Genomic DNA, 15,813 nt, shown 5'->3' on the forward strand with positions numbered 1-15,813 from the left:
TGAGGAAAGGACAACCAGGAGAGAAAGCATCTATCAATTCTCCCTCCATCCTCCTTTTTGGCGCCATCTCTTACAACCAGTCAGGTTCACCTTGGCAGGCCGGGCATGACTACCAGGCATAAAAAGAGCTCAAGAGCGTCAGAAAGGGCTAAGGCGCATGCTCCGTCCGGGCTCGTTCCCCATGTGAGGGCAAAGGGCTTCATCGGTCACGACTTAGCACGCGCAACTCCTTCCGGCGCGCATGCCCAGTAAAAAGCAGGCGAAACGTGTGGAGGGAAGAAAATGCCCGACTGGGGGAAAAAGCGCAGAGCGCATGCATATCCCACTCCCAAACAATAGCATTGAAAATCCAGTATGATTCGCTCCACTTGCTGAGGGGATGTTCTGGGCTTGTCTAGGGTGACTTCCCCCATCAATAAACGGGGGCGAGATGGCGGGAAATGAAACGCCCACATTATTTCATTGTATTTTCATTTCTTTACGGCACGAGCGAAAGCGGGGGTAATGACGACGTTAGATGTTTAAAAAATGATTAAAAGCGGCTTCAGGCTCGCGCGCTTCCCGCGTTCGAAACAGCGGCCGCCAAGTCTCGCGAGAGTTGCCGTAGAAGACGCGGGGGGGGGGGAAGGGAGGCGGGCGGGTTTTGTGGGGGTCCCTTCCCCCTCCCCCCCGACCGGCGGGCCGTCGCTGACACAAAATGGACGCCGCCGTCACCAGCGAGGCCGCTGCCGCGGGCCCCTCCAGCCCCAGCGAGGAGGAGCCGTCCACCTCGGCCGCGGCCGCCTCCTCCTCCTCACAGGAGTCCAGCCTGGAGGAGGTAGGGCCCGGGGAAGGGGAGGGGAAGAAGGAAGGAGAGAGGGAAGTGGCGTCGCGCCCGCCGCGACCACCCCCCCCCCCCCGCGGCCGCAGTTGCAGGCCTCGGAAGGGACCCCGGAGGAACGCCCCCCCCCAAGACCGCTGTAACTCTCGGTTGCTGGAATGGCCCGTTCACACGTTACTTGTGTTCCTGACACGCAACATGCGCGTCAGGACTGAGTGAAGCCTGACCTCAAGCTTATTAGTATTGTCATCATCGAGTCAATAATAAAAATGTAGACTTGTCGTTATTGTCAGACACTATCACGCCCTTTCCCATCAAGGAATGGGGTGTAAGGCGTGGGGTGTTTCTCCGCCCAGGGGCTTGAGTAGCTTAGCTCTTGCACCTGCGTAGATGGAGGATCGCCAGTCTCCCCATGGATTGTACGGCTGCCGCTCTGCCTCAGTAGCTGGAGGCTCTCTTGCGCCAAGTATGTTAAGCGATGTTATTGAAGTGTGAATGGACCCCTAAGGAAAAAGACAGGTTATTATTAGAAATCATATAGTCAGTCGGTCAAGTATTTATTGTTTGAGCCATTGGCTGTAACAATACAGAGATACATGCAGTTAAAACATTTAAATTAAAACAATAACTTAGTTTTACATTAAAATATAAATTATTTGTATTCGTAATCTCTAAATTAAAATGCCCCATCAGATACTTTCCATGTCAGATGTTTTTGCAGCTTCTTCAGCTAGAAATCATATAGGCAACTTAAATAACACTGCTGAATATATTGGGTTAAAGAGAGCCCCCAGCTGCTGGAGCAGAGCGGTATTAGTACAACCTGTTGATGCACGTACCTCCTGATTGTTATGGTGATCTCCACATGGAGCCTGGAGATCTGGAATTACAACTGATCTCCAGTGTTACAGAGATCAGTCCCCCTGGGGAAAATGACTGCTTTGGAAGATGAACTGTATGGCATTATACACTGTTGAGGTCCCTTCCCAAATCCTACCCTCCACCCCAAAATCTTTTGGAATTTCCCAAGCAGAATTGGCAGCCTTACATGTTGTCAGGGGGATGGTATCTAATTGACTGAGATGCATTCCTAGCTCAATGTAATTGCTACAAGATATATGTAACCAGCCTGCTATAAGTTATCACTGCCATTCTGGGACATTCTTTCCTTGATCTTTGCTTTATGGCTTCACACGCTGGGTAGATAACTAGGCTTTCCCCTGACACTTTGGTCTCATGGGCAACGGGATTGTTTCTGTTGTCCTGTGGGGGCAGGAAGTCAGGTGGCTGTCGCCAACCTTGTGGTGCCTTAGCTCTAAACTAACTCTCACATTCTTTGGGAAAATAGGAGGGGGGATTAACATTGGAATAAAATGGGTAGCAAAAGCCAGGTTCCCTAGAACTGTCTTTGTCCAGCTGGGTGCTTCAGTTCCTATCAATAAACACTGCTGATCAGCAATACAGAGTCCATTGATTGCTTCAAGGTTCGAGACCTAACACATGTGTCCTTAAATTTATAACAAAAATTGGAGTGGGTTCCCAGTCAAGGCGTTAGTGCTAATCTGTGTGGAATGAGGGACCATGAATATGAGAAGCGAATGGCAGAATCTGGCCGCTAATTACACTATTATCACGCTGGAGGCCTGGCGGGGGAAGGGGGAGGGGTGCGGTGGGAGAGGGAAGTAAAACTTTCACTTTCTGAAACCCAATAATCCCACTATCACACAATAGAAGTAAAAAGACAGTCAGAAAAGGCAATCCTAAGCAAAAATGCTGTGTGAGGGGTAGGATAACTTCAGAAAAGCTAAATTTGTAGAGCAGCCATCTGATCTGCGGTTTTTCCTTCACATGTCATCACAGCACTTGACTTCCCACAAAAATGCAATAGGAACAGAAAAATAAAAGCATGGAGAATATTTTGAAATATTTTGAAATGGACCTTTCTGTTCCACATTTGCCTCTGTCAGAATGGCCCTAATTCTTACATGGGGGGTGGGGAAGGGATGCTTAGGGCAGTAAGGGATGCTCCTCTCCCTTTCCTGCCAGTTGGTCGGGGCCTGCTTTAGCTCAATTCTTTATCAGTGTGAAATGCCTTTTGTCTTTTGTACTTTTGCTTTGATCCTGTGGGAACGGGATTGGCGTCATGAGCCTAGGGACTTTGCAAGATCTCTCCTCCCCACCCTGGGCTCCCCGACACTAAAAGCTCCATCTCTCCCAGGGGAGGGGGGCCCTTAACAAACAGTTCACTCCAATTGGGGTGAGCACCTAAATCCCACCATTGCACCTGCCCTGCTCTTGGCAGACGCACTCCTCCCAATGGAAGCCAATCACCCGGACTGCTGCTTTTTAATCCTACCTCCAGCGTTTTAGTTTGGTCCCAAAAGTTACACACCAAGAAAAGCGTGCCAGCCTCCAGTCTCCCAAGCTTTGTGGGGGATGGGGGGTACTTGTGGGGCAGTAGATGGTACTTACAGCAAATCAGGTTGACTCAAGAGGACCTCCCTGAAGCTCAGCCCCAGCTGGCAGAGCGCCTTGTGCACGGCCAGCCTGTGCAGCATGACTCCCAACGTGTTTGATGGCAGCCACCTCTGGCTGGGTGAGGGGGAAATGACAGCATGCGTGCCCACAGAGACGGCTCTGAGTGCTGCCTTGGGAACCCGTGTCATAGGTTCGCCATCACAATACTAGGACTACTAAACTTAACCAAAGGCAGTCCTCAATAAAACAGCCCTCAATCACCTCTTAAAGACCGAAAGTGAGATGGCATGCTGTATGTCCCCAGGGAGTTTGTTTGTTTGTTTATTTATTATATTTATATACCGCCCTCCCCAAAGGCTCCATAATTGTGGGGTGCCTCTGAAAAAGCCCTTGTACCTCCCGAATGAGCTCCTTAGATTGATTGGGGTCAGGAGGGCCTTTCCCAGTGATCTTGATTCCCAGGCAGGATACATGTGGGATAAGGGGGTTCTTCAGAACCCTTTCCTAAGCCCCCAAAGGCTTCATCAGTCAGGGCTGCCCTTGCTCTTAATCTATCTGCCTGTTAAAGTATTTCTCTTATCATCTGCCCAGCAACTCTTTACAGAATCTTCATTTTATGTATTTATTTATAATTCAATTTATGGGCCACCCTTCCCTTTAAACAGGCTCAGATTGGCTTACAAAAACAATTTTACAATCAAAACTAAACAATCAGTACCACTACCAATTGGCCATGCTGGTAGGGACTGATGGGAATTGTAGTCCATGAACATCTGGGGCGCCAGAGTTGGACACCCCTGTGCTATGCTATATACTACACTAGACTTTTGCAGGCTTCCTTCCCAATTATTCCTCATAATTTGCCTTCTCCTATTGGCCACTTGCTTAACTGCAAAAAATCCCTGGACAGAAGACCTTTTGTGCACATCGGACACAAAACCTTTTGTGCACATTGGACACTTCAAGTCAAGCATACATTACCTTTGGGTCACTTTCTCCCTCTTCAGAACTCACTGGACCACTGATCAGAGAAGCCCCATGGCTTTCAAGAGCAGGAAAAGCACATTTTTTCCTCTGCCTGTGCAGGGAAAGTGAAGCAGAGCAGTACATGTTTTGCTTTGATTAGCTTTTCCATTCCTTCCTGCCTTCCCTGCCCACGCAGGAACGGTTCCGCTGGCATTCCTGGGGGATTGATAGGGCTCCTTTTTATTTTAATTTAAAGAGTTTTGATCTGTTTCAGGAGCAATATATCGAAGAAATGGCCTTTAAAAAAGTTAAGAAACAAGTGGCAAACAACCATCCGAATCTGGAAGCAGGGAGCAGACAAAATAGCCGCTAGGCTCAGGGGAAGCAGTGGGCTCCTTCTCACGTGTAAATGTGGGGAGAACCCACTGCTTGCACCCCCACCCCTCCCCCTTTGCATGCAGAGCCATAACTGAAGATTTCCTGGTTTAATTATTGTGGTAACCTAGATGTCTTTCTTTGGAGGGACTGCATTCAAATTACTATGACAACTGGTAATTAAACTGTGATTAAGCACAAATATAGCTTGTTGCTGTCACAGGCGTAGCTACCATGGGGACATCCGGGGACAAGCGCCCCGGGCGCCACCTTGTGGTGGGTGGAAAAATTGCAGGTTCGTTTGAAGCTTTCTGTATTTTTTACTGTTTTTTCCAATTTTGGTCTGCAGGAGGCACAGTTTTTAGGCTAGTGGCACCAAAATTTCAGGCTATCATCAGGTGACTCTCCTGATGATATCAGCCAAGTTTGGTGAAGTTTGGTTCAGGGGGTCCAAAGTTATGGACCCCCAAAGGGGGTGACCCCATCCTCCATTGTTTCCAATGGGAGCTAATAGCAGATGGGGCTATCATTTTGAGGGTCCATAACTTTGGACCCTCTGAATCAAACTTCACTAAACCTAGGTGGTATCATAAGGATAGTCTCCTTCTGATACCACCCAGGTTTGGTGAAGGTTGGTTCAGGGGGTCCAAAGTTATGGACCCCCAAAAGGAGTGCTCCATCCCCCATTGTTTCCAATGGGAGCTAATGGTAGATGGGGCTACCCTTTTGAAGGTCCATAACTTTGGACCCCCTGAACCAAACTTCACTAAACCTGGGTGGTATAATCAGGATAGTCTCCTAAAGATAGCCTAAAATTTTGGTACTGTTATCTTAAACATTGCTCTCCTGACAAGCACCCTCAAATTTTCCCCGGATTCTCTCTTTAAATCCACCCCCTTTGGAGTGGATTTAAAGGGAGAATCTGGGCTCCCTAGATTAAAAAAAAAACATTGAAAGTATTGTTGAAGGCTTTCACAACCAGATTCAACTGATTGTTGTGGGTTTTACAGGCTGTGTGTCCATGGTCTGGTAGATCTTGTTCCTAACGTTTCACCTGCCTCTGTGGCTGGCATCTTCAGAGGTGTATCACAGGGAGAAGTCTGTTATAAGAGAAGTCTGGACACAGTGTATAACAGACTTCTCTCTGTGATACACCTCTGAAGATACCAGCCACTCTGTGATACACCTCTGAAGATACCAGCCACAAGATCTACCAGACCACAGCCGGATGCAGCTTAGAAAACCCACAACAACCAACTTTGACAATGGTGCTGTTGGGGGTGGATGGGTGGGAAATCTACCCTGAAACAGCATCACTTTCAATGTTGTTTAAACTAGAGAGCCCAGAGTCTCTCTTTAAGGTGAATTTAAAAGGAGAATCTGGGCTCTCTAGTTTAAACAACATTAAAAGTGATGCTGTTTCAGGGTGGATTCCCCCCCTTCAAAAACAGCATCACTTTTAATGTTGTTTAAACTAGGGAGCACTGGGTGTGTTCAGATTCATGTGTTGGGGCATGTTCTATAATGTGATGGTGTTTGGTCATGGTGGGGAAGGGGGAGGGGCGCTGCCCATATGCCGGGGGCGGGGGCGGGGCGCAAAACTCAGATTTTGTCCCGGGCTCAATTTTCCCTAGCTACGCCACTGGTTGCTGTGCTCATGCATTTCTCTACCCTCCCCCTTCTTCTTTTCACAGAATTTAGTTAAAAGGGTTTGAGGAGGCTTTCCATCTGTTTTTTCTAATCCGACTTCATTAGACTTTATCACCACTAGCTAGTGTTCTAAGCTTTGGATAGCTCCCATTGGGTTTGTACCAGACTTTTCAGGTTATCTACAGTTTGTTGTGACATCTGAATTAACCTGTAACCATTTAATTTTGGATTGGAATTCCGGGCGTCTAATTTCTTCCGGTTTCTGCATTTGGAAATAATACAAATTTGAATTCCTAATTCAGGAAGTATGATGGAGGCTCTGCGTATAGTGAGAGCGTCATGTTAGTTATAAACTAATTCTGGTTTCCTTGTCATATCCAAATAGAGCGCTAGACACAGTTACATTTGCATTTATTGAATTACTTCCCCTTATCAAATATATCAGTTCCACAACTGTTGGTTTTTTGGGAAAAAATAGGACTGTTTATGACATATAATATTAAAGTGGTGCGTTTTTGGTGTTTAATGAATGTAACCAGATAAAGATGGTAAATTGGATCTCAATTGCTTTGCAATAGAAAGTTTTCTAATTCAGATTTTCTGGCAAATCTGCACCATTGCCTTCCACCATTGCTTTTCTGGCCAGGATCCAGAAGAGTACTTAAGCGTTGCATAATGGAATTTTTCATGTTTTTATTTCAGCAGCAGTGCTTGTAAAAGTCAGTGTGCTTAGAAGAGTGTAACTGTGCTTGGGGTTATACTCACTTTCAGAAGCAGTTTCTTATATAGCTAGGAGGGCCTCTTTTAGAAACAGGAATTAAAATTGCCCTTGGCCATATGGTGCTTGGGCCCTAGCCAATTTACTTAGGATATGGCTGTAGGCAGTATTTAGGTGTGATTGGTTATTAGGTATTGTGCTTGAAACAAACATAACAAACATAAACTTCTTTCTTAATTTCTGAACCTCATACCCTGTAGATTGTTCTTTAGGCCTGTCAGCCCTCAGACATACTGCCATGATAAAATTTTGAATTTTATTTGCAGAAAAATGACCGTCCATTTCTACTCAAGCCTCCCCCAAAGGCATCTAAACCTGAAAAAGAAGTTGATCCAGAGTATGAAGAGAAAATGGTGAGTTTTCCATCTTGTAAGTTTATACATAATAGTTACAGTTTTTAAATAAGACAATAAATTTCCATTAAGTAATTAATATCCGGCTTCAATAGCCTTTAAAAGAAAGATATGTAAGTATATACACAAATTTCCAAAGATTGCAGCTGGAACTGGTACACACAAACAGAATTTAAAATGTAAGACTATGTAACCTTCAGAAAGTATTTATGAAACACCTAAGCACTTAATTGAGAGCCAGTATGGCATAATAGGTAGTGTGTTGGAGGATCTGGGAGAGCTAGGTTGGGATATACTCTCCCATGGAAGTTTGCTGACTGACCTTAGGTCAGTGTATGACTTTACAGGGTTATTGTGAGGATGAAATGGGGGAAAGAAGAATGATTCTCCCAGTAGAGAAGAAGATGGGGGTATAAATGAAGTAACTAAATAAATAATCAGTCACTGTAGGAAATTTATGTGCATATTGACACAAAAGTAATTCTACTCTTGTGTAAATATGCATGGAATTGCAGCTCACAGATGCTTTCCAAGAAGTAAGTCTCCTCGCAGCAGAGACCCTGCAGCAGAGTACAAGTCTGAAGTGCTCTGTGTTGCCTCGGGCATATTTGACCATCTTTCCAGGGTGTGCTTGTTGAGGAGGCTAAAGTCATGTATAGACCAGCTGTCAAATAGCATTCCCTCCCACCAATCAAAGTGCCTAGTCCTTGAATGGCTGTCTCCTGAGCAATTATGCTTTTTGTAAGGAAATATTAAAGAATGATGTTTTGGAATCCACACAGTCCTCTCAAACCCTTTTGGCTTTTGAAGTTTTATTTCCCCAGTTGAATAGTGTAGAAAGGACTCCCAGTTGTTTGATTTCTGGACTGTTTTGATGGTCAAACATTCTTCTAGCGGGCTTACCTTAGGGGAGGGCAGGCTCAAGAAGGAGCAAGGCTCCCATACTTCTAAATCAGGGGTGTCAAACTCCAGATGTTCATGAACTACAATTCCCATCAGTCCCTCCCACACGAGCATTGGCTATACCGGCAAGGGCTGATGGGAATCATAGTTCATGAACATCTGGAGGGCCGTGAGTTTGACACCTGGGTTCTAAATAATCCTGTGGAACTTTTGGAAGGTGCAGATTGTCACATCCCAATGGTGTTGGGGTGAGAAAGCCTTCGCCCCTAGAATTCTTCCTGCTACATGGTTGTTAAAAATTAGAGGGGAACCATATCCTCTGTTATGCAAGACGGTGCCATGCTTGACACATCAGTGACCTAATTCTGCCTCTGCGAAAGGCCACGTGGTAGTTCATGTATGCTTGAAAATATTGAGGGTTCATTGTTACTTGGTAATGTCTTCAGAGCAAGACTTCCATATCATTCTTTCTGTCCTGGCCTTATATTAAATGGTCCCTCCCTGTTTTGTGGAAGGAGCCCTGTGATGCAGAGTGGCAAGCTGCAGTACTGCCGTCAAAACTCTGCTCACAACTTGAGTTCGATCCCGACTGAATTCAGTTTCAGGTAGCCAGCTCAAGGTTGACTCAGTTTTCCATTCTTTTGAGGTCAGTGAAATCAGTACCCAGCTTGCTGGGGGTCAAATGTAGATGACTGAGGAAGACAAAGGCAAACCACCCATAAACATAGTCTGCCTAGTAAACGCCATGATGTGACATCACCCCATGGGTCAGTAATGACCCAGTACTTGCACAGGGGACTACCTTTACCTTTTACCTCATTTTGTACAGATGTTTTGTCCCACAACGCACCGCTGGTCCTTTTTATTTCTGTGCAGGCACAGCATTGGAAAAAGTGCAGGAAGTCCCATGTTTTCTGCATGTTGGCAGCCCACCTCACTTTTTATCTTGATTTCTCAAAATCATATTTTGTAAGTTTGATAAATGAGGTTTGTTGGAAGTTAGGAACAAATTCTGTGCTCGTTGTTGCATTGCCCTCGTGTGGTGAAAAGATGTCAAGATGTGACTTCAAAGAGGGGGTCAGACATCCAAAAGTGTAATGTGTTTGTTTTATGTATTTTCTCATTATTGATCTTTGACTAAAAATAAAGTTTTGACACCTTGGCGGAAAAGCTGGTGACAAAGTATAGTACATTTCAAAGCACTTTACATATATTTTATTGCTGTCACCCTTACGATAATAATTTAAAATAGATCATTATGGTTACCTTCATATTGAAAATAGATGCATTGTTACACCAGCTGCATATTTGAGTTGTATTTATTCGAAAATAAAAAGTGTACATTGATTATGAAGCATATGTTTAGGTTTTTTTCCCCAAAGATAAAATACACCATGCATTTTTTAATTTGTTTCTTCTCTGGAGAAATTTGCCATGAATTGCCTTTTCAGAGCTAACAATGATTACAAGAGATAACATTTTTATCTATCAGTAGGGGCAGCAGTTTCTTTGGGTCTATTCTTTAAAATAATGAGTATTACACTTCAGATATCATTTTGCTTTTATGGCTTTGCCTGCAGAAAACGGATCGAGCAAAAAGATTTGAATTCCTGCTGAAGCAGACGGAGCTTTTTGCCCATTTCATTCAGCCTGCAGCACAGAAATCACCAACATCTCCCTTAAAAGTGAAGCTTGGACGGCCTCGGGTAAAGAAGGATGAAAAGCAGAGCTTACTATCAGCTGGGGAGTATGTTTCATTTTCACATTTTAATGTTTAAATAATGTTTAAATAATAATAAAGTTTGCAGCTTAACAGTCGAATCCGGGTGGGGGTGGGGGTCTGGGCAGCCCAGCAAGGCTCTTGGCAGCCCAGCAAGTAGTGGAGCTCTGGGTAGTGCAGAAAGCAGTGGGGCGGGGACGACGACCCCACTGCTACCTGGACAACTCCATTGGAGGGACAGATTTATTCCATTAGATATCGTGGTGTGAGTCTAAGGGCTACGCTGCAGGCATACCCAGGCCGAAAGCTCAGTGGAAGCCAACTAAACTTGACTCTGCCCCCAGAAATGTCCCTAGCCTCCCCCCTTCCGCCCCCACAGCTGCGCTGGCATTCACCTGTGGGCCAGCATAGTTCTGCAGGCATCAGACCTCTCTGAGTTAGGTGCCACCAAGCTGTTCAGTGTCTGCCTGCTACCCTGCTTGCCCTCCCTGCTGGTGTATGTGCCACTTATGCCAGGGGGGTGGGCAGATGTGCTGGCATGAAGCTGTGCCGGTTCCAGCAGTCACTCCCCTGCCCCCTGGGCTGTAAATCTTATTACATGTGTAACTTTTATGCTATACAACCAAAGGAGATGAAGTATCGTGTAAGCCTTAATTATGACTGCAATCCATTTGAAAGAAATACATTAGGATTGGTATCATTTTAGTGTAAGAGGGTATCCAGTTACATACTTTATAATCAATCCTCATAATATCTTAGTTCATTATTAAGTGCAATGCTGCAACCTTAAAGATGCCTCTCAATTATTTGGATTGCTGTTCTCCAAGTGCTATTTTTAAAATTTGCGTTTTGCTTAAATATTTTTGAGATAAAGTATTTCAGTTTAAAATCGTTTCCATGAGTGTATAATGATCCAATGACTCTTTGGCTACAATTAATAGGCATCTCTATTAGAATCTTATCAAGATGTATCATGCCCCCATGTACTTATAAGTACATTGAACAGAGTGAAAATAAGATGTTAGCGAGAAGGCTAGGTTAAAATACGTCATCCTGACATGTTTGGTTTCTAAATGTTGAGACTTCTACAGGAGCACAAGTGAGCTCCCACCTGCAGTCTGAAGAGGTAAAACCGCCAAACAAATTCATTTCCTCAGTGAGAATGAGGCCTTGGTTCTGTGTGTGTGTGTGTCAGTATGGTGCTTCATGTTAGTCCGGTCTGTCAAAGAGTCTGACAGATACAATGAATGTCTTCGTTATCTAAGGAATGGAAAACAACCCTGGCCAATTCTGGAGCTTACCCTGGCATAGCAGCCAAGATAAGCTGAATATCAAGGGAGATCCAGTTTGTATACTTGGTATGCAGAAAGATCCTGGCCAAGAGATCTTACTTTGTATACAAGCTTCAGTGTAATTTCTCCATTTTTCCTGCAGTTATCGCCACAGACGCACAGAGCAAGAGGAGGATGAAGAACTCCTTTCTGAGAGTCGAAAAACCTCCAATGTGTGTGTCCGATTTGAGGAATCTCCTTCTTGTGAGTATATTCACCCACAAGTCTCTGGATTTGTTTAGATAGCTCTGGTATAAACCAAGAGTCCAGATAACTAAATGACATTTTGTGTTTTCTGAAGATGTTAAAACTGGTACTTTAAGAGACTATCAAGTTAGAGGCTTGAACTGGATGATTTCCCTGTACGAAAATGGCGTGAATGGCATTTTGGCAGATGAAATGGTAAGCAGACTGTTTTCTGAATGTGTGTTTTTGGGGAAAGGTGGGAAGGGTGTGTGCCTCTTTGAGTAAGGTTATTTTGATAGATGGAAGCTAAGCCATGAGATTTCCAGTAGCCCACATACAAATGGAGAAGAACTGAATCTTAATCAGAGTGTAGCCCACACTGAAATCGTTGTCCACAATCCAGAGGTATGCCTATGCTTCCTCTTACAAGCAACATTCTTGTCAACTCCCCAAATATTTTTGAAGCTCTCTTAAAGTTAAAGAAGGAGTTTTAGACAGTGGCCTGTACCCACTTTCTTGTGGCGGTTCAGCTGATTTTTAAGTCAGCCTTGCAAATGAATGTAGAGCTGGGGTGCTGTCTGGTTTCCGGGCTGTATGGCCGTGTTCTAGCAGCATTCTCTCCTGACATTTCGCCTGCATCTGTGGCTGGCATCTTCAGAGGATTTGTGGCTGTGCATCTTCAGATATCAGATCCTCTGAAGATGCCAGCCACAGATGCAGGTGAAACGTCAGGAGAGAATGCTGCTAGAACACGGCCATGCAGCCCGGAAACCAGACAGCACCCCAGTGATTCCGGCCGTGAAAGCCTTCGACAATAGAATGTAGAGCTGTTTTCCTGTAAGTTGTTGCCCACAGGTAGCCATCAGAAATAAAATGTTATGGTGGCCAAACTCCCTTCCTCACCCTCTCATGTGGCTTTTGTGATTCCCAGGATATCACAAGACATTCAGATGAAATTGACAAGTCTGGTAACAAGATTACTTGAGATTGTAAATCAGTGGTTCTCAACCTGGGGGTCGGGAGCCCTTTGGGGGTCGAACGACCCTTTCACAGGGGTCGCCTAAGACTCTCTGCATCAGTGTTCTCCATCTGTAAAATGGATAAATGTTAGGGTTGGGGGTCACCACAACATGAGGAACTGTATTAATGGGTCGCGGCGTTAGGAAGGTTGAGAACCACTGTTGCAGATTGTGAATAGCATCCTTAGGGTATTGTCCATATCAGGCTGAAACAAATGGCAGCTCTCACATTAGTTTTGTTGACTGGGATGTAGAAGTTTTGCAAAACATTGGCTGTGGTTACAAAAGACTTTTCACCGTGTTCCATATGAAACGAAGGAATGCTGTTACGTTCACTGAGTCCCCCAGTGGGGACTCAAAGCAGCTTGCATTGTCTTCTCCCTTCATTTCCTCACAACAGCCTTATGAGGCAGGTTAGGCTGAGAGCATGTGATTGGCCAGCAGGCTTTCATAGCAGACTGAGAATTTGAACCCAGGTCTCCCAGCACTCTTAACTGATACACCACACTGAATATATAATCAGAAACTATCCAACTTTGCTTCTCTGATTATTTTGTGGAAAGTGCATCTGTTTTCCATATGTTGAAAAAATTAATGGATCCATAGGTATCTCAAATAATCAGAGAATAATTCTATGTTATTCTGCGGGAAAATGCATAATGCATAGCGGTAGTACAGGATGAGACACAAATATTCAGCTACAGCTCAGAGCTAGCTGTAATTAAAATTTAATTCTCTGTAATATTTCATTTATATACAGAAGAATGCTTATGAGAAACTGTAATTTTATAGTCTGAAAATGAACAAGTGGTACTTTACATATTGTAATATATTGAAATTACGGCAAATTTCTATTCTATAGTCTGTATCGTAATCATAGTTTATTTTTATTTAGTTTATTAAATTCAGCTGGATACCCAGCCCTTTCCTGAGTCAAAGGCCAGGTGCAGGGCTGCTAACAATATTAAAAAAAAATCACATAGAATCAGGGGTCTACAACCTGCGGCTCTTCAGAAGTTCATGGACTACAATTCCCATCAGCCCCTGCCACCATGGCCATCTGGAGAGCCACAGGTTGCAGACCCCTGACATAGATTATGTAACAATAATCAGTAACATCACCTATAAAACAGATCATTTCAGGCTAAATCAATCGATAAAATCATCTAGTCTTCTTAAAAAATCCTATGGCACTGGTTTCTATTCAGTATAATTGACATTGCCTGTTAAAGTAATTCCATATGATCTAAAACTGTCACCCTCCCTCTATCTCCTAATTTAAATCATAGTAATGGAAAGGAGGGTAGGGGCAGATAGACTTTTCTCATGCACAAGGATAAATGGAAAACAGTTCAGTGCTGCTGGCAAAGTTGCATAACATTGTTATTTTTAACTCCAGGGTCTAGGTAAGACTTTGCAGACAATCGCTTTGCTGGGCTACCTGAAGCATTATCGAAACATTCCCGGTCCGCACATGGTTCTGGTTCCAAAATCAACTTTGCACAACTGGATGAATGAATTTAAACGCTGGGTTCCTTCTTTACGTGCTGTTTGTCTCATTGGAGACAAGGATGCTAGAGTAAGTAAGAGCACAGATCACTCAAACAGTGTTATGATTTATAAGTAGTAGAAGAAGAAGAAGAAGAGTTTGGATTTATATCCCCCCTTTTTCTCCTGTAGGAGACTCAAAGGGGCTTACAATCTCCTTGCCCTTCCTCCCTCACAACAAACACCCTGTGAGGTAGGTGGGGCTGAGAGAGCTCCGAGAAGCTGTGACTAGCCCAAGGTCACCCAGCTGGCGTGTGTGGGAGTGTACAGGCTAATCTGAATTCCCCAGATAAGCCTCCACAGCTCAGACGGCAGAGCTGGGAATCAAACCCGGTTCCTCCAGATTAGATGCACGAGCTCTTAACGTGATATCTCTGAAACAGAATCTTTGTTTCTCGCATCGTTCAATTGGGGTAGAACATAAGTTGTAATTGCGGCCTCTTTGAAATCATTCTGATGTGTGTTTAGAATTTTTGCAAAATCTCATAGCAATAACTGGGTACATTGGCAGCCCAATCCAAAGAGAGTGTGTGTGTGATAGAACGGCAGCCTGGGACAGCACTGTGGCACTGCTTCCAGAGAAGCAGTCAATGGCGTGGACAGAATGTGCGGAGGAGAAAATCCTTTTTTCTCCTAGTGAGGCTAATCATCTGGAATGACTTACACCACACTTTTGGGTTGTATAAATCTGCACCGCAAAAAGGGGATGTTTCTGGGCCAAACCTCCACTGGGAGCCGACTAAATTTGACTCCGGCCAGAGAACGCCACCCTCCACATTGGCGTAGGCTTCGATGATGCAGAATGATTGTATAGTGGCAAACGTCTGGATTCAGGCACCGTGGAACCGCACAGTGCCTCACTGCTGAGATAAGTGCCTCTGCACGAGCGGCCATGCCACTTTACGTGGTGCTGGTGGCAATGGCACCAGTTCAGCGGTCATGCCGCTTCCAGTGCAACTTCAACCTCCCCCCTTTGGATTGCTCAGTTGTGGTCTTGTATTGATTCATTACAGAACTTGAACTTTTTTCTTTCTGCAAGTGGAAGGTAACTGTGTGGAGTTTTTTGGGGTCCTTGCTAATCTTTCTCCCTGACACTGATAAGTAGCATCAGTCTCCAGATGATTCTAATGGCCCTGCTTCATTTTAATTTCTTTTAAAACACTAAACATGATAATGGAAAAATATATTATTGATAACTAACCCCCAAAACACACTTAGCATATTCGCAGGTCTCAGGTTCAGATCATATGTCTTTACTGAAAAAAAAGTCTCTAACTCATATTTTTATATTTCTATTGAATTATGGTTTGTAGTTTATGGTCTATGTGAAAACTTAAAACCGTTAATAAAATTAACTTTAGTAACAGTGTGGTCCTGTGCAAAGATTGATTGTAACAGGTTTAGAATGGAATAACTTTGGCTCATTCTGCACGTGCAGAATAATGCACTTTCAAACTGCTTTCAGTGCTCTTTGAAGCTGTGCGGAATGGCAAAATCCACTTGCAAACAGTTGTGAAAGTGGTTTGAAAACGCATTATTTTGCGTGTGCGGAAGGGGCCTTTGTGAGATTGTGCTGTAAATTCCATAACTTGGACACCCATTCATTTCTTGAAGGTTCTATCTAAATGTCATTCTTGATTGCCAAATTTAAGACTTGACAATTGTTCTGCTGTAATCTTATATGCT

General features: G+C 44.2%; 1 protein-coding gene across 1 annotated transcript in view; it reads left to right on the forward strand.

The window, feature by feature from the left end:
* The first annotated feature begins 633 nt into the window (after positions 1–633).
* The window catches only part of SMARCA1 (SWI/SNF related, matrix associated, actin dependent regulator of chromatin, subfamily a, member 1), a 67,380-nt gene continuing 52,200 nt past the window's right edge, over positions 634–15,813 (forward strand). Inside the window, exons 1-6 of the mRNA XM_048514236.1 lie at positions 634–817; positions 7,334–7,420; positions 9,904–10,070; positions 11,478–11,578; positions 11,676–11,776; positions 13,979–14,158. Of these exons, the coding sequence (XP_048370193.1) occupies positions 698–817; positions 7,334–7,420; positions 9,904–10,070; positions 11,478–11,578; positions 11,676–11,776; positions 13,979–14,158 (756 nt within the window). The 5' untranslated portion in view covers positions 634–697. The remainder of the gene's footprint in view (positions 818–7,333; positions 7,421–9,903; positions 10,071–11,477; positions 11,579–11,675; positions 11,777–13,978; positions 14,159–15,813) is intronic.

The sequence above is a fragment of the Sphaerodactylus townsendi genome, linkage group LG13, assembly GCF_021028975.2.
Source record: "Sphaerodactylus townsendi isolate TG3544 linkage group LG13, MPM_Stown_v2.3, whole genome shotgun sequence".
NCBI lineage: Eukaryota > Metazoa > Chordata > Lepidosauria > Squamata > Sphaerodactylidae > Sphaerodactylus > Sphaerodactylus townsendi.